The sequence below is a fragment of the Sturnus vulgaris genome, chromosome 14 (assembly GCF_052056855.1).
Source record: "Sturnus vulgaris isolate bStuVul1 chromosome 14, bStuVul1.hap1, whole genome shotgun sequence".
Lineage (NCBI taxonomy): Eukaryota > Metazoa > Chordata > Aves > Passeriformes > Sturnidae > Sturnus > Sturnus vulgaris.
Window position 1 is genome coordinate 17,548,025 of NC_142256.1, and position 19,469 is coordinate 17,567,493.

General features: G+C 48.2%; 1 protein-coding gene across 3 annotated transcripts in view; it reads left to right on the forward strand.

Annotated features, from left to right (window-relative positions):
• Nucleotides 1-723: 723 nt before the first annotated feature.
• RNF128 (ring finger protein 128) overlaps nt 724-19,469 on the forward strand; it is a 30,582-nt gene continuing 11,836 nt past the window's right edge. Inside the window, exon 1 of one of the 3 annotated variants that reach the window (XM_014881559.2) lies at nt 724-1,212. In XM_014881559.2, the coding sequence (XP_014737045.1) occupies nt 774-1,212 (439 nt within the window). In that variant the 5' untranslated portion in view covers nt 724-773. Of the gene's footprint in view, nt 1,213-2,726; nt 3,400-19,469 lie in introns of those variants that run through there. The other 2 variants (XR_015806902.1, XM_088173437.1) reach the window with 2 other exon arrangements.

A 19,469-nucleotide genomic window follows, 5' to 3' on the forward strand; every position in this document is an offset into this window, starting at 1 on the left:
GTGCTTGCATAGGGAGCAGCTGATCCTGGGCCATGTAATCACTGTCCAAGAATATTCCTTTCTCAGTGATGGGCTCTCACCCAGAGCTCCAGCCTGTGCATAGTGATGTGGCTGTTTGGGATGTGTTTGAAAGGCTCCTGGGGCTGGGGCCAATTCCTGAAGAGCAGCTGATAGGAGCCAAGGCCTCTCTGTCAAAAGAGAGGGTCTCTGGAGAAGTTCGAAATGTTCTTTCTCATGTTATTTTCCTTTGTGGCCTCAAATTCCCTGCATATCACACTCATGATTGCAATGACTCTGCCAGCACTCTGATCGCACTGCCTGATGCAGGACAACTTGGCAAAAGTGTGTAAGTGCTGGAGCAAGGGGCTGGTACATGTGAACTGGCTGTCCCAAAAATAACTGCGGGGCACTGGAGAAACAGGACTTTTTGTCGTGAGTTTCATAGATCAAATAATGACCTTCCGTATACCCTCGGGAGAAACGTGGGTTGGTGGCGCACTGCGCCCGGAGAGAATATAGCGAAGGGGGACGCCCGGATGCGCGCCCCCCACAGCACCGGCGGGGCCGCAGCGTCCGAGGTCTCCACTCCCCAGGCAGCGGTGCGGTCCACTCCCGGCGGGGTTCCCACGACGGCGGGCGGCGCGGTGCGATGGTGCGCGGTGCGGTGTGGTTGTGCGCGGTCCTGGGGGCGTGTCGCGGCGGGGGCGGCCCCGATCCTCCCCCGGCAGCCGCGGCGGCGGCTTTAGGCAGTGGGGCGACTGGGCCGTGCTGGGATGCCGTCGGGGTCGGCGCTGCTGGCGCTGGCCACGTTGCTTTATGCCGTTCCGTCTCCCGGTTCCCGCGGGGCAGCGGCGGCAGCGGCGTGGACCGCCTGGCTGAACGTGTCATGGGAGAACGGCGTGGACCGCAACAAGAGCGGCTGGGAGGCGGGCGAGAGCGGCCTGTACGGGCTAGACTCGCCGCTGCAGTCGGCCGAGGGGCTGCTGGTGCTGCCCGACAGCCCCGACGCCTTCAATGCCTGCAGCGCGCTTACCAACTTCAGCGGGGCCCCCCCGGCCGGCGGCTCCCCGGGCTGGCTCGCCCTCATCCAGCGCGGCGGCGGCTGCTCCTTCGCCGACAAGATCCGCCTGGCCGCCGAGCGCGGCGCTGCCGCCGCCGTCATCTACAACTACGGTGGCACTGGCAACGAGGTGCTGCCCATGTCCCACCACGGTGAGCGCCGGGGAATGGGGGGGGGCGGGGGGGGGGAGGGGCGGCTCACAAAGAGAGGGGTCCCCGCGCTGGAGGCGGCCCCTACTCTCTGTCTCCCTTCGGCCGGGGGTTGGGGGAACAGGACACAGCCCAGCCGCAGCCCAGCCGCACATCCGTGGCGCGACTCCTCGGTAACAGCCGGGAATGCCGCTATCTCTCCCGCACCATAGGAATTTCTGTCCGGACTGGCCAGTGCTGTTTCGGGCGCTGCTGATGTTGGTTTTTTTCTCTGATTAATGAGTAACCGTGTCCAAAATCTGCAGCTGCTGCTGGGGCAGAGGATGAGTGAACGCTTGCCGAGCGCTCTGGCCGGGCTGTTCCGGGCCCTGGCGATAGGTGTGCGAGGGTGACAGTCTCCAATTGGTTTGGGTTTCTGGCCTGAGTCTGTAGTTGCCAGAGGTAATAGATGCTGAGGTTTTTAATGCCTGTTAAGACTGTGGAGTTGATTTGGGCTGTAAAATGGGCTGGGTTCCCATGCTCAGACGCTGTTTCTCCCTATGCCCTACACACTAACCAGCTTCGACATAAGCAAAGTATGAGACTCTGCTGTAGGTAACTTTTCAGCAGCAAAATCCTGCTTCTAATGCTAGTAACTGAAGGTCTTTAAAGGTTGTTTTCCAGTTTGCACAGGCTGATGATGGAGCTCTTCTCTATAGAAAGTCTCTTTCTATAGCTCTTCTGCTATAGAAAGTCTCCTACTTTTTCCTGACCTACCCATCTTTCAAATGAAGAATGAGACATGGCTGTGTTTTAGGCTAATGTTACTTGAGAAATAGACTTAGGTTGAAAGCTGTGTAAATGCCTTCTGGTGACAGTCCAAGGAGGTGCCCTGTGCACGGCTTTAGTGGCTCTGTCCAGCTATTAGACAGACACACACCCTCCTGGGTGTGCTGGAGTTCTGTGAAGTGACACTGCTTTGGGAAGCCCCATGTTCTGGAGAGAAATTGAACAATGAAAATAAATACTATGTGTTAAAGCTCTGAGTGGTTTGAAAAATGACTATATCTGTGCAGCAACCCTCTTAGAAGGGGTGGAGAGGATTTCTGTTGGCAGTGGAGGCAAGCGTTCTGGTAAGACAAAGAACCAGTACCTGCCTCTGGAGGTTTGTTGTCTTAATGAGCTTGCAATCTCAAGAGCTGCAGGACTATTGGTACTCTGCTTTAAGCATTCAAAACATACAGTCTGGATAGCTCTGGCCTTTCTGAGGCAAGGTTTTCTTATGTAATTAAATCATCAGCTGACAAATGCTATTGAGATCTGGCTATTGCTGGGCAAGTTCCTCCTGTGTCTCTGCCCTGAGCCCTGTTCACTGTGTGCCTGCCTAATACTGCAGCTCTTGGAGGAGCTGCCTTGGCACTGCTGGCAGGGTAGGTCACTGCTGAACCTGTTTTTGAGAGGAACGACCATGTGCTCCTGCCCCTCCTCTATCCTGGCTGCTGGGAGAGACTTACAGCATCTTGAACTTGCTGGGAGCTGCCTCTCGAAATGAGCCATGGGCTCTTGGCAGGGTTTGCTCCAAGAGGAGCTCCCTCCTTTCCTATGCTGTCCTTAAGCTTTCTGCTGAGGCATTTAAGTCAGAGTGGCTCTAACTGTCCTGATTGTCCTGCATGATGGGATAGATAGAGGGCCTGTTGAAACTTCCCAGCTGAACTGTAGAAAATAGGATAGGGACTTCTTGGAGAAGACAGCTTCTGTCAAACCACTTATTTCATCTGCCTGACTCCTCCTTGCCATGTCATAGCACAATTACTAAACTAAGCTTGGTCTAAGCTTGTTGCTGCTGTTGTTTTTATTATTTGTCCTTATTTTATTCCCTCACTTTCTTTCCAGTTCCACCATCCCTTTTCTTCTTCTCTGTACTTGAGTTATTTTTCTATCACTGCATCTATCTGCAAGTCCCTGTTCTTGGCTCTTTCCACAGCCATGCTCTTCCTTCTTGGGCCTTTGGTGCCATGCTCTGCTTGGGCCATTCCTGCCTTCTTCCCCTGCTGGGGGCCAATGCTGTCTGGTCAAACTTGACAAACGTTGCAGGCTTTGAACATGGCATGGCCAAGATGGAGCAAGCTACAAGTCATCAGCCAGGTGCAGGATATTTCCTGTGTGAGCTGATGAGTTCAGCCTACAAGCACTACCCCTCAAACTTAGGAGGTAAGAGCTGGTTATACTGCCCTTTGCTGATCTGTGCTTTGGGGTGGCTCCCCTCTCCTGGCCTCATTGGTGGCACTGGGTGCTCTAGCTCTCCTGGAGCCAGCAGGGAAAGTGGCTGTGCTCATTAAAGAATGAGCTTTGTGCAACTGCAACTCCCACCATGTCTATTATGGCTGTAGCTGTGCTAGTGTGCAGTGACTTTGCAATCTGGGTTTCCTATTTGGCTTCATTTCTGCTCTGACTGGGGCCGTATGCCATCAAGTGAAACCAAACAAGGCCAAACACTTCCTCCAAGCTGAGTCAGTGGGAAGTAGCAGGGGATGGCTTTGCTGGGGTGAGGGGCAATTAAGCCAGCAGTACTGAGTACTCTTCTGTCATCTGCCTGGCAGAGAAGGAAGATGAGTGTGCTCTGATAAAATGTATGGCACAATATGCTTTTCTTCAAAGAACTTTGGTAGCAACAAAACACACAGTTGTTAACAGAAACTTATCTTAAAAGTGTAGTATGCGTTTTTCTGGGGCGTTCAAACCTGGCTTTTGAAGCAACTTTCTTGTTTAGAGAGTTAAATGGGCGTGTATTTGCATCAGTGTTTGTCCTAGTCATCCTGCTTCCAGAGACATTTTTTTCCTTATAATCATGTTTAGTCTGATGAATTCTTTATTGCAGCAGTGCTCCACATAACCTTTTGGTGTGCCAACTTAAAAAAACCCCCAACCTTTAAACAAAAACAACCCAACAACAGCAAACCACTCTGGCAATTAAAGCAACAGAAGGCAGTGAATAGCCAAATCATATATGATCAAATCCTGCCTAATTATCTTCAACATGTAGAATGTTAAGAATTTAATGGAGTCCAAAGTAAAATTTGCTTTGTGATTTATAAGCACAAACCCATATCAATTAGCAAACTTGAGTTTCAACTGTGCAAACTTTAAGATGGTACCGCTCTGTGTCAGGCTGAGCAGGGTTTCAAAGTACAGTTCTGTGTGCTTATAATTGCACCTCTCTGTAATCTCTATTGACCTTCTGAAAAAATCATTTGTTGGAGGTTGAATTGTTCCCTTTTCTTTCTGTGGAATTTTCTCCCATTGTTATGCTAAGTAATTGTGGCTACACCTTAAAACGACAGATAATGTTCTCTCGCAGGGGGGTGGGTGGAGGGGGGGGGGGGGGGGGGGGAACCGGAAAAGGAAAGGTGGGACAGGGGGTCTGGAGCGGGGGACTCTTTCTCGCTTGGCTCGTGGAGTGGGAAGACAACCTGGGCTCTGCTCTGGCATCTCCCCCTGCCATCCCAGCACTGAGATCCACGCTCCCTGCCTTTGGACATCGCTCTGCTGCTCTCCCACCTCACCCTACTACCTCCGGACACTCTGCTGAGCACCACGACCGACACCGTGAGGGGGGAGTCACTTTCCCCATCCCTCTCACCCCTGGGCCGCTGCCGCCATCACCCAGCCCTCTTCAACTGCGCGGGACCTGCCCTGCCCACAGCACCGGTAACTGAGCGCAGGGAGACGGCCTGCGGCCAAAAGGGACTGGAGCGGAGCTAGACTGTTCTGTTCTGTTGTCGATTTTTGTAGCTGTTGTTGTTTTCTGCCTTGTTAGATACCAGTAAAGAACTGTTATTCTTATCCCCACATCTCCTGCCTGAAGGCATCTGATTTGGACCTAAAATAATTAACAGGGAGGGGGGTTGCACTCTGCATCGCAGAAAAGGGGCTCTTGCCTTTCCTTAGACCGTACCTGTCTTTCAAACCAAGACAGATTTTGGGGCCCGAAACGTGGAGCATTGCCTGAGGGCATTGAGAGAGGGGTAGAAAAGGGGATAACAGTTCTTGAGTTACCCAAGTTTGTGGTAGGTGACACCATGCTGTCCAGCTTACCCTGGATTGGCCTCCATGTGGTCACTGCTATATCTCTCCCATTTGCAAGCCCTTTTTTAAACATGAGTCTCATAACCAAGGTTACTGTGGCTATTATCCGGTTTATTGTGTGGGTTGATCAGTTGAGGAATTCATGGATTTTTAATTTTCTCTGGAAGATGGCCACATGGATTCAGAGCTATCGCACTCTAAGTGTGTGTTTCTGGGGCTACTTCAATAATGGTACTTACTGTGAGGAAGGGGCAGTAGGTGAAATTTTTTCTCAACCCATCACACGGTTTTTGAAGTCCACCCCACCAGTCTTCAAGGGGTTCCAATCCACTTTAAATGCTAATGACATTATATTGTGGCTAGTGTTGCTTATATCCCTGTTAAACCTGTTCTATCTAACATTCAGAGATAAGGGGAGATTGACTTGGATAGCAACCCTGATACCTGCCTCAGGAAATAGTGATGTTACCCCAGAGCCTGATCCTGTCCAAGAGACTAGGGAGGTTACCCCAGAGCCTGATCCTATCCCAGAGACTAGGGATATTACCCCAGAGTTTGACCCTGCCCCACAGCCCACCTCGGAAGGGAACCACCCAGAATGGGTGGGGGTGCTAGCAAAGGAGATACGTGAGATGGGCCAGATGCTGAAGGAGTACCTCTCCCCAGCTGGTGAGAAACCCTCCCCCTGCCTTAAAGAGGGAGACTCTGATGGTGCAGCAGTGGGACCCACAGATGTTACATCTGTCCCGGTTCCAGCTGAACTGCAAGGGCACTCACAGCCAGCAGCAGTTGCCCCTGTGGAAACTAGGAAGTCTAAGATGAAAACAAGGCACCTAGATAATAAGGGTCAGGAAGGGGGCCCCTCACAACCAGCAGGGGAGCCAGAAGTTGAGATCATCATCGAGTCCCTGTCATATGAGAGTCTCCGTAACCTGCGAAAAGACATTGTACGACGGGGCCGTGAGCCTTTTACAACCTGGTTACTGCGGGTCTGGGACCTTATGGGTACAGGTGTGCAACTGGATGGTACTGAGGCAAGGAATTTGGGAGCCTTGACCCAGGACTCAGGTGTGGACCAGGTATTTGTAAGGGAGACAGGTCTCCTTTCCCTCTGGGAGCGACTTTTAATGAGTGTGAGAGAGAGATTTGTCCACAGGGAAAGAATGCAGGAGTACCACCAGAGAACACGTTGGAATACCCTTGAGGAAGGGATCCAAAAGCTGAGAGAAGTGGCAGTACTGGAGGTGCTCTTTGGGAGGGATGGACAGCATGACAATGACCCTGACAAGGTCAGGTGCACAGGGCAGATGTTGTGGAATCTGGCAAACCTGGGCCCATCTCAATATACCCCCTTTACTGCAATGATTGATGCTGATACCAACCAAGTGACAGTGGGTTCTGTTGCCAACAGGCTCAGGAATTATCAAAGTATGATGGCTGGCCCAATGCAGGCTCATGTCTCTGCTGTGGCTAAGGACCTCAGAGAGAAGTTTAAGGAGGAGATGAAGGAGATAAGGGAAGAGGTGAGGAAGATCAGTGCAGCACCAGTGCGAGTCATGGACCCCAAAAGTAGAGCCCAACACCCCCCAGCTAGGGAGAGAGGGTATACCCCACGTGCTGACCTGTGGTTTTTTCTATGTGACCACGGGGAAGACATGAGAAGGTGGGATGGGAAACCCACTTCTGTCCTGGCAGCACGGGTGCGCCAACTCAGGAAGGGGAACACCAACAGAGGGAACTCCACTAAAGTGAGGGTAGCCTCAGCCTCCCATGACCAAGGTGCAGGGTATTACAGAAGGGAGGATGATCTGTCAGATCCCCTTGAAGGAACCTCTAGTATGTATGCCCAGGAGAGAAATAATAACCAGGGCTAGAGGGGCCCTGCCTCTAGCCAAGGAGAGGCACGGGAAAACCGGATCTTTTGGACGGTGTGGATCCAATGGCCTGGCACATCAGAGCCACAGGAACACAGAGCATTGGTTGACACTGGTTCACAGTGTACATTAATACCATCGGGACATGTCGGAGAGGAACCTGTTTCAATTGCTGGGGTTACAGGGGGATCTCAGGAATTGACTCTGCTGGAGGCTGAGGTGAGCCTGACTGGGAAAGAGTGGCAGAAACATCCAATTGTGACTGGCCCAGAGGCACCATGTATCCTAGGCATAGACTTCCTCAGGAACGGCTATTACAAAGACCCAAAGGGACTCAGGTGGGCTTTTGGAATAGCTGCTGTGGCGGCAGAGGGCATTAAGCAGTTGAACACCCTGCCTGGGCTATCAGAAAACCCATCTGCAGTGGGACTCCTCAGGGTGAAAGAGCAACAGGTGCCAATTGCTACCTCAACAGTGCACCGCCGGCAGTACCAGACGAATCGAGATGCCGTGATCCCCATCCACAAGATGATCCGTGAGCTGGAGAGCCAAGGGGTGGTCAGCAAAACCCACTCACCCTTCAACAGCCCCATCTGGCCTGTGCATAAATCTGAAGGAGAATGGAGATTGACCGTGGACTATTGTGCATTGAATGAAGTGACTCCACCGCTGAGCGCTGCTGTGCCAGACATGCTGGAACTCCAGTACGAGCTGGAGTCCAAGGCAGCAAAGTGTTACGCCACTATTGATATTGCCAATGCATTTTTCTCCATTCCTCTGGCAGTAGAGTGCAGGCCTCAGTTTGCTTTCACCTGGAGGGGTGTGCAATACATGTGGAACCGACTGCCCCAGGGGTGGAAACACAGCCCCACCATCTGTCATGGATTGATCCAGGCTACACTGGAGAAGGGTGGAGCTCCAGAACATCTGCAGTACATTGATGACATCATTGTGTGGGGGGACACGACAATGGAGGTATTTCAGAAAGGAGAAAAGATCATTGAGATTCTGCTGGGAGCCAGCTTTGCCATTAAAAAGAGCAAAGTCAAAGGGCCTGCCCAAGAGATCCAGTTCCTGGGAGTAAAGTGGCAAGATGGACGGCGCCAGATCCCCAGTGAGGTCATCAATAAGATCACTGCAATGTCTCCACCAACCAGCAAGAAGGAAACACAAGCCTTCCTAGGTGCCATAGGCTTTTGGAGAATGCACATTCCTGAGTACAGCCAGATTGTGAGCCCTCTTTACCTGGTCACCCGCAAGAGGAACGATTTCCACTGGGGCCCTGAGCAGCAGCAAGCCTTTGCCCAGATCAAGCAGGAGATCACTCATGCAGTAGCCCTTGGCCCAGTCAGGACGGGACCAGATGTGAAGAACGTGCTCTACTCTGCAGCCGGGAACCATGGTCTGTCCTGGAGCCTGTGGCAGAAGGTGCCTGGGGAGACGCGAGGCCGACCACTGGGATTCTGGAGTCGAAGCTACAGAGGGTCCGAGGCCAACTACACTCCAACGGAGAGAGAGATCTTGGCCGCCTATGAAGGGGTCCAAGCTGCCTCAGAGGTGGTTGGCACGGAAACACAACTCCTCCTGGCACCCCAACTACCAGTGCTGGGGTGGATGTTTAAAGGAAAGGTTCCCTCAACTTCCCTCAACCCACCATGCCACTGACGCCACATGGAGTAAATGGATTGCCCTCATCACACAACGCGCCCGTATTGGAAACCCGAATCGCCCTGGGATTTTGGAGATAATTACCAACTGGCCGGAAGGGGAAGACTTTGGTCTTGCCGACGAAGAGGAACAGGAACAAGTGACCCGGGCCGAAGAAGCCCCACTGTATAACCGACTGCCAGCAGATGAAACATGCTATGCTCTTTTCACTGATGGTTCCTGCCGCATCGTGGGGATGAACCGGAAGTGGAAAGCAGCCGTATGGAGCCCCACACGACAGGTCGCACAAGCTACCGAAGGAGAAGGTGGATCGAGTCAACTTGCTGAACTCAAAGCTGTTCAGCTGGCCCTGGACATTGCTGAAAGAGAGAAGTGGCCAAAACTCTACCTTTACACTGATTCATGGATGGTAGCCAATGCTCTGTGGGGATGGCTGGAAAGGTGGAAAAAGGCTGACTGGCAACGTAGGGGAAAACCAATCTGGGCTGCCGATGAATGGAAAGACATTGCCACCCGGATAGAGAAGCTGCCTGTGAAAGTCCGTCATGTAGATGCCCATGTCCCCAAGAGTCGGGCTAATGAGGAACACCAACACAATGAGCAGGTAGATCAGGCGGCACAGATAGAGGTGTCGAAGACAGATTTAGATTGGCAGCACAAGGGAGAGTTGTTCCTGGCTCGATGGGCCCATGATGACTCAGGTCATCAGGGCAGATATGCCACATATAAGTGGGCAGGAGACCGAGGGGTGGATCTAACCATGGACAGTATTTCTCAAGTTATCCATGACTGTGAGATGTGCGCTGCCATCAATCAAGCCAAGCGGGTGAAGCCCCTCTGGTATGGGGGGCGATGGGTCAAATATAAGTATGGAGAGGCCTGGCAGATTGATTGCATCACACTGCCTCAAACTTGCCAGGGCAAGCGCTATGTACTGACCATGGTGGAAGCCACCACTGGATGGTTGGAGACCTACCCTGTGCCTCATGCCACTGCTCGGAACACCATCTTGGGCCTGGAAAAGCAAGTTCTTTGGAGGCATGGTACCCCTGAGAGAATTGAGTCAGACAATGGGACTCATTTCAAGAATAGACTTATAAACACCTGGTCTAGAGAACATGGCATTGAGTGGGTGTACCATATCCCCTACCATGCACCAGCTGCAGGGAAAGTTGAACGGTGCAATGGCCTGCTTAAAACCACCTTGAAGGCACTGGGTGGGGAAACTTTCAAGAACTGGGAGATTAATCTACCAAAGGCCACCTGGTTAGTGAACACCCGAGGTTCCACTAACAGAGCAGGCCCTGCCCAATCTGAGCCCTTGGGAATATCAGATGGAGATAAGGTTCCAGTGGTACACATGAGAGGTATGCTAGGAAAAACTGTTTGGGTGAATCCTGCCTCCAGCAAAGACAATCCCATCCATGGAGTTGTATTCGCTCAAGGACCAGGTTGCACTTGGTGGGTGATGCAAAAGAATGGAGAGACCCGATGCATACCCCAAGGAGACCTTGTTTTAGGGTGAAATACCTATAGTACTGTGCCTATGTCTCTAACTGCATGTATGTATATATAATGTAACAGTTTAATTTGATATAGCATATTAGTATGGGAGAAATTCAGGGGTGGATAATGTTGGAGGTTGAATTGTTCCCTTTTCTTTCTATGGAATTTTCTCCCATTGTTATGCTAAGTAATTGTAGCTACACCTTAAAACAACAGATAATGTTCTCTCGCAGGGAGGTGGGTGGAGGGGGAGGGGGGGGAACCGGAAAAGGAAAGGTGGGACAGGGGGTCTGGAGCGGGGGACTCTCAGTTGGCTCATTGGAGTGGGAAGACAACCTGGGCTCCGCTCTGGCATCTCCCCTGCCATCCCAGCACTGAGATCCACGCTCCCTGCCGTTGGACACCGCTCTGCTGCTCTCCCACCTCACCCTACTACCTCCGGACACTCTGCTGAGCACCACGACCGACACCGTGAGGGGGGAGTCACTTTCCCCATCCCTCTCACCCCTGGGCCGCTGCCGCCATCACCCAGCCCTCTTCAACTGCGCGGGACCTGCCCTGCCCACAGCACCGGTAACAGCACAGGGAGACGGCCTGCGGCCAAAAGGGACTGGAGCGGAGCTAGACTGTTCTGTTCTGTTGTCGATTTTTGTAGCTGTTGTTGTTTTCTGCCTTGTTAGATACCAGTAAAGAACTGTTATTCTTATCCCCACATCTCCTGCCTGAAGGCGTCTGATTTGGACCTAAAATAATTAAAAGGGAGGGGGGTTGCACTCTGCATCGCAGAAAAGGGGCTCTTGCCTTTCCTTAGACCATACCTGTCTTTCAAACCAAGACAACATTTGATTGGAGAAAACCAGCAGCATGTGGGGAAAAAGTGCAGGGCGAGAGTTGGTTTGTATTAAAGGTGGACCTCGCCTTAAGGTAGAACCAGGCTGTTGGGTGGCTTTGGCTTGAGGGCATGGTGGTGCGCATGGGAAGTATTCTTTGGTGTTCAATATTTCCTTGCAGCTGGTGAAGAAGGATTCTTTGCAGGTCAGAAAGCAACTGTTATAATTTTCTTTGGTTTCTCTCTTGTGGTGTAACTCTAGACTTGAGAAGCACATCGCCTGATCTGCAGAGGGCTTATTCTGGGGGAATAGAGCTAAATGATTCTGGCTCTAGGAGTAACAGTGTCTCAGGCTAACAAAATCTGGTTCAAGTGTAAACTTGCATCGGTGGGTGAAAGGGGAAGAAAATGTTAAATATGTAGCACTGCTACGTAACTTATTCTGCAAGAATTTCACTGAGGTGAAGCCTTTACATCCGTATGCTTAGAGAAAACAGTGTATGGCAGAAGTGTCTAGTTGTGCTCCACTGCTTTTTGTGATTCATGATCTTCAGAAACAAGCTAAAACTTTGCCAATGTTTTAAAAGGCTGATGTGAGCTGTAAATCGGTTAAAGATTGAGTCAGAATTGTAATCCCAAGGCAGACTGTGCTGAGACTGTGAGCATTGTGTAAGCAAATAGTGCACCTCTCTTTGCAGTGAGTGAAGACTTGTGCTGAGGACATCTGAGGAGAGGAATAAGGATGGAGGATCTAATTAATGACACTTCCTCTCTCATGTTCCTTAGCCATGGCCAGATGAGCCTCTGCAGGTCATTAAGCCTTTCCTACAGTCCCTTTCTGAGAAGGACTTTGCATGCATCTACTGTGCCTGGATGGTATTTGCAGGCTGTAGTGTCTGGAGTTTGTAGCTCTTTGCATCTGAGAATAGCTTTTTGATGTCTGTGTGCTCCAACTTTGTCTTTATGCGCTCAGACTTAGTTTGGTTCTCCTGGCTGCCTGGTTTACAGTAAATTAATGTCAGAGCTGTAGTGGCATTCAGATAAGCAACTGTAGCAAGTGGGTCTGGCTGGTGACCCTGATATCCCACCCTCAGGGGATGCTGTGACAGTGACTGGGGCTGCCCCCAGAACAACAGTCTGTGAGCAAGCAGGAGGGGCACTGAGAAACTGAATGAGACTAACTGATGCTATTGACAGCTTCTGATCTCTGCCCTTGCTCTTTATGGTATAATTTAGGTACCTCTGTGCCATGGAAAACTGTAGGGTAGGCATCACCCCTTATATAGCCTGGAATAGGTCTGTAAAATGCCCTTGCGCTTTGGGTTTACTGGGCAGCTGAAATGTGAAAGGATGAATTAAAATCCTAAGTGACAGCTGTGGTAGCAGAGGCTTCATTGTGAGGAACATCATGTCGCTAAAACAGTGACAGTGCTTGTTTGCCTCCAGCCTTGAATGTGCTGGTGACCTCACAGCAGTCAGCTCAGCAGTTCCCCACTGTCCAGTGTGACCTGTCGTCTTTTCAAGGACAGATGCTTTCTGGCTGAGACTGAGACTGAGACATTTACATCATTTTACCATTATCTTTCTCAAACTCACTTGTTCCCAGTGAACACTTACCTGCCACCAGCATGTGGACAGCAAGGGATATTAGTGATGAGCTCATTCTCATTCAGAGAGGGTGAACAATGTATTTGCTAAATCAAAACTGCTTAAAACTGTTGAGAAAACTCACCAAAGAATTTTCATTAGGAATTTTGCTTGCTGTTTCTCCAGGAGGTTTTAGATGCTGTATGCTAGATTGAAAGGTGGTACTTTAGTATTGCAGTGTAGTATAGTATAGCATGTGACGAAAGCCGTCGTACAAGATCTCATTCATTTCTGTGCCTTTGAAAAATATTACTGTCCTGGCTGCTGTTTTAGAGGATGATTTCATGTTATAAATGTTCTAAGATTTAGGGGGTGGGAGCATTTATGTAAGACCTTAAGGCTCAGAAGGGGAGAGGGGGAGAAAAAAAGGGTTGGTAACTGCTGGATTCACTTGACGAATAATAACACTATTTAAACTAAGTAGAGTGCAGGTTGGTTTCAACCTCCAGTATTCCCTGGGGACTGATGGAAACTCACGTCATTTAAAACTACATTTGGTCTTGATGTGCCCCTTTATACACCTAGCCTGTTTGGTAGAAGTTTCTCCACACTTCCTAGTGTGGAAATCTTCCTTCTTTATGTTTTGCTGTCTTGTTCACCTTATTCATTCCTGATGTGTATGAAGGGATAGCGGTGTCCTGAGCCGATTATACAGACTGGGGAGGAGTAGCTGATGCACCTGAAAGCTGTGGTGCCATTCAGGGAGGCCTGGACTTGACTGGAGAGCTGGGCAGAGAGGAACCTAATGAAGTTCGGCAAGTGTCTGCACCTGGAAGGAATAACCCTGGCCAGCCCTAAAGGCTGGGGATGATCTGTTGGAAAGCAACTCTGTGGAGAAGACCCCACACATCCTGGTGGACTCCTGTCCATGACCAGCAGTGTGTTCTTGTGGCCAAGGCCAATGGGATCTTGGGGTGCGTTAGGAAGAGATAAGGGAGGTGGTCCTGCCTCTCTACTTTGCCCTGGTGAGGCCTCATCTGGAGTTCTGTGTGCAGTTCTGGGCTCCTTGGCTCAAGACAGACATGGAACATCTGCAGTGAGTCCAGAGAAGGCCTGTGAAGATGATGGGGGATTGGAGTATGTGTCATACAACCGAAGGTTGAGGGAGCCGGGCCTATTCAGACTGCAAGTGAGAAGACTGAGAGAGGACCTCTTCAGGGCACACAAATGTGTTAAGGGTGCATGTCATGAGGATGGGACCAGACTCTTTTCAGTCGTGTCCAGAGCAGGACAAGGGACAGTGGGCACAAACTGAAATAGAGAAAGACCCATCTGAATAGGAGGAAAAACTTCTTTAGTGTGAGGGTGACTGAACACTGGAACAAACTGCCCAGAGAGGTTGTGGAATCTCCCTCACTGGAGATATTCACAACCTGTCTGGATGTGATCCTTTGCAACCTGCTCTGGGTGAACCTGCTTTAGCAGGGGCATTGAGCTATATGTTCTCCAGAGGTATTTTCCCACCCCAGTCATTCCATGATTTTGTATGAATGCTTGCCCCTGTATGCTGAAAGTCTTGTGTGTTTAGGAGGAAAAGATCAGACATAGTGCCATATGTCAAGTAAATCAGGCTGAAAGTAGATTTAATTACGCTTAGGTAAGAGTGTGAGGAAAAAGGCAATTCAGTCAAACAGTTTAGATCATATGGGGCTGTAGCTTTAAATAACTGCCAAATAACCTGAATCTTGGTGCCAGGTAATGTTTGGGGTGGAGAACATGCAAAGCGGGGGAAGAAGGAGCAAGCCTACCAACGTCAGCTTAGCCAGGCTCATGCTGCTCCTGAACTATGAGTTCAATCACCCTCCTCTCTTGTAAAGGGGAGAGCTTATTGCTCTAATAAAGGCAATAAAGGCATTTCCTCTGAGAATGTCTGAGATGATGGATGAGTGTGGGGATGGGCACATTCCTGGTGAGATTTTGCCTTGTGCAATGACAGCAATCGGCACTTTATTTTTTTTATCCACACTGTACTATGAATGAGAGTAGATCTGGCCTGCAGGGTCTGGGTTCATAGTGTCTGAGCTGGGGAGAGCCGTTGTGTCCCTAGAGTGGGGTATGCTGCTGAGACTTAATGGCTTTTATGTGCAGTGCTGGCCTGTCATCTGAAGCAAATTATGTAAACTGGTAATACCAGCTCAGTCTGTGTAGGCTGTTAGTTTTTTCCTCCTACTGTAACAGGTAACAGTAAGCTTGTACCAACCTGTTTGATAACCACCAGAAATCCTGTTTCTTAGTATTCAAGTACAGTGAGATATGCAATGTTCAAGACATTGTATTTTTTTTCTAAACATGAAAGATAGGCTATCAGATACTTCTCTTACATGCCTGAGCTGCCAGGTGTGCTAAACTGGTACGAAATGGTTGGTGTGTAAACTGACAGTGTCTTTCATGTTAAAGATTAGGAGATCAAACTATCTCCTAATGCCGTTTTTGCTGATGGTGGTGTTGGAGGAGTGCCAAGGGAATACCTTTAGCTCCTTTGACTAAGGCATAAGGCACAACTATTACTATCTGTGCTCAAGCACCATATCTTGTAAATAAAAACAATGATCCAGGCACCAAGGCTAGAGTTGTATTTCATCTCCTGAAAGAGCTTTCAGATAGCATTTTTGTTGTGGTGCTGTGGTTAAAGAGAACCTGTCCATTCTTTGAGAATTCAAACTCCAAACTTTGCACTTCCTTTTTTTTTTTTTCTTTTTTAAAATATATGAAACATTCAAACTCAAAAGTAATTTCTTCCATTCTGCTTTTTCTGAACAGATGGCTTATGTGGTGGCCACCTAGAGCTGTTGGAATGGATTTATGATCCCACCAGGAGCAAGGATGGGGTGGGAGTATTCCCAAGTGGAGTGCTGGGGTGAGCTGTGCTGGTCCCAGCGAGAAGTAGCATGGCTGTACCATAGCAGAAGCACTGGTTGCACAAGGGGCTCTCTGGACAGAGTAAAAGAATACTGGTAAAACTGGGGGCACTTAATTTTAGTCTGATTAAAGATCAGACAAAACTTCAGACTTTGAGAAAGCTGGGGGGGAAAAAATGAAGGGATCCAAAATGTTGGAGGCTGTGTGTGGCATGCTAGCTTTTTCCTTCTTCTGAAACAACTTGCCTACTTAGCGTGTTTTATATCTTCTTTCTTAAAAATGCACTCAAAACTATTGCCTTCCTCACATATTTTCACTAAACTGTGTTGTAGCTTGGTCTGTTCCCAAAGAGAAAAAGGGTCCATCAGTTTTACATCCTGTTCTTGATAAATTGTGGTAGAGACATTAGAGAGGTTTGGCTCTCGCTGTCCAAGAAAGACCTATGGAATTTCCCCAAAGTTACACTGAGGCCTTTAAACCAAAATGAAGGGGTCTTTCATTACTTAATTGAAGCTGAATTTGTTTGGTTTAAACAATGCAAAATGGTTCCAATGCCTGAACGAGCTGAGAAATTACTTTTGAGTGAGGGAGTTGGGAGTTCTTGAGATGGCTTTGGTCAGTGGATTTGTCTGACCTTGAGATCTGTATCTTGCCTTGATGTGTTTTAATGCATTATTAGATTGTGGTTTTATTGCTAAAAGTGAGCATTTTAAAGGTACCATTGTATTCTAAATATTGTGAGGCAAGTGTTCTCCAGGCATTACAGCTTGCTTGGTTCAGGATAGATTTATCTGTAGCACACAAAAATGTAGCAATGGATTATAATAATCACCTTAAATGAATGTGAAAAGGCAGGTGTGTATTATGCAAAAGTTAATGCTCTCTGCTCTATGACTCCCTCACGCATTTCTCTACTGAATTGTCAAAGATGTAACTTCATGTTTAGGAGCAGAAGTGTACTGGCAGAACAAGTGAAATCTTTGCAGGGCAGAGTTTTGTATAGGTATTGATAGTGCTATAAATAGATGCAACTCCACTCTACATCTAAGTCAAACGGATCCAAGAAGGTGTAACTTTGATCCCAGTCATACAGTCTCCTTGTGGGCCCAATTTGCTGTGCCCCAGCTCTTCCCTGCCCATTGGGGTTTGTGTGTTTCATCTACCTGTGTGCTTCAATTTCCTTCAGATTTTGACCAGCTGCTGCCTTACAATTTAGGAGGTTCCCAAAGAGGCAGCTTGTGTTTTCCTAAAGAGTTTAATAACTTTCCCTCTCCAGTTTCACAAATGGGAAAGGAAACTAGCTGGGAAATCTTCAACTGAACAGGTCTTGCTTGTGTTTAGCCCATTATCAGCTAAACAGGCAGCAGATTCATTTCACCTTCTAGCGTCCCTTAAAAACTGTTTCAGAAACTTCTAAACCACAAAAGGTGACACCTGGGAAAAGGACTCGGGTTTCTGTGAGGTTTTTACTGTGCACAACTAATCGACTTCTCTCTGCTTGGCTGGAGTCTGGGCAGGGAAAAAGCTGACGGTTGAGAGAAGCTACTCTGCTTGAGATATCTCTCTGCAGATGTCCCCTCAAATACCTTGTTTCCCACGTGATGGCCAAGCCCTTTCAGAAGCCTCTCTCTAGGCTGGTGGTTTCAAGGCCACCATAACATGTTTCAGTACCTGTGATAATGGGACCCAAGTAGCAGCTCAGGAAGTATTGGGTGGGGATGATCCTCTTGCTTTTGTTATAGAAGCACAGAAATTGTTGCAAATGTGCTGATGGAAATGGCCACTCACTTCTGCCCTTGTTGTGCCAGTGTCAAAGCCATCAGCTAGCCATTTGCATGTGCAGCAGAGCTGAAATTCCAACCAATCTCTGGGGTTGAGAAATGCCAGTGAGGATTAAAGCTGTCATCTGATGACATCTTTTTGTACTATGCAGTCTGAAACTTAAATTGAATAGTGTGATAAATGTGATTCGTGCTAATTAAATTGTAACTATACTAACAAAATTGTATTTAGATCAATAGAAGACAGTTGTTAACAGAGTGAGGGGGGAGATGGGTGAGACAGGACAAAGGACATCTTCCAGATGTTGGGAGTCGAAGAAGAAGGTTGGAAGAAAGTCAAACAAGAATAGTAGAAGGACGTAGGTCTGACAAGCAGCATCTAGAAATAGAAAGTTTTGACCTTGAAATGGGCCAAAATGGGATGATTCCAAGCATGGGACTCAATTAAAGTCTTGTTATGGAAAACATCTGCTCAGTCACACAGTGCACCTGCGCTACCTGCAGGTCACACCTCGGTCACTGAGGAAGACGACGAGCCTTCATCAGAAATAAGACCCTCAAAAGGATGAGAGACCCCCTAACCCATTAGTAGAGCATGTGCCATACAACATAGTGACATAGATTTTAGGAATAGAAACTAGGAGGAGTTTTCTAGAAACTTCTGTAGCCTACAGTATATAAGTGGGATTGTTAGCCTGGATGCTTTGGTACGTGAGGAATGGGAGCCACTCCCCGTATCCCCGGTCGCGGGGGGGCCCTTCCCCGGCCGGTTTTGCTTATGCTTTATACGAACCTCAATTATTCTAAATTACTTACTGCCAGATTTAGTATATTCTCAAATATATGCACTTTGATTGTATTCATCTCCAATACTTTAATTGTATTAATTTAATCTTGTTGTTTGATAAATTGGAAAAATAGAACATAATTCATAATAATATGTTTCTTTCTTTAAGGGTAAAAGTTGTTCACAATAGATGGCTTAGTAGTTGGAATGTTTTTGCAGGCTGATGGTGACATTTCATTAATAGGAGTTGCTATGCTGTGTCTTGTGTTGTGCATAACCACAAGATAGATTTACTGTGAGACATACAGAAATATAGGGGAATAGGGTAGAGCAAACCTTTTTGCTTTTTTTTGGCAGCTTCCTATTTTCTGTTGCCTGTTCTTCCAGACTTTCTTCCATGCCTATGAAAGCAAGTCTCTGTTTCTGACGTCTTTGCTTGCTGCAAACACCTTACTCCAGCTCATTTTATATATGATGTATAAGCCCTAGTTCATCCTTAAGAGTAATTGCAGTCTAGGATATGCTTTTTTTTCCTCTGTGTGATGTCATTGTCTTTACAAGGAGCTTTCTGAATAAAATATGAGTTTTGTCCTACTGAGGAAAGTTGCTTGCTGTGTTGGATCACAAGCATTATGTGAACAAGCTAGAAAACTAATAAACACTTTGTCCAATAGCAGCCTTTGTGGTTTAACACCAATTCTAGGGTTTTTTGGTAGCTGAAAATTGAATAACTTTCAGCAGAGGGAAACAACTTGAGTAACTCAGCAGAGGAAAAAACAGTTGGTCTTCCCATTAAAGAGTGTTTGGCTGGGAGGTTAGCTAAAAATAGCACTTTGTAACAGTCTTTATTCTTCCCCCATGCAATGTCTATTATGAATGTTGTGCAGGTGATCAAATTGAGTTTAGAGAGAGCAGTGATAATTTACTTATCACCCTTTCTCCCTTTCCCCCCCCCCCCCCGCTCTTAAGAGCTTCTCTGTAATATTGGGACTTTCTAACGTTTCTACAAACAGTATCAAGTGTCCTCAAGCCCTTGCATGTTACTGAAAGGAAACCAGTTTGCTCTTGTCTGTGCTTGTTGACTGGAGTTGCTTGAAATTTCTTCTTTCCTTAAACACCTTGGTTCCTTTGACTTGTGGTGTTCAACTAAGTCAATAAAACCTGTTATTAAAATCAGGATGGCATTTGGCATCTTGCTCCCAACTGTTTAAAAGTCAAACACATATCCCTTCATATTTGCTTCC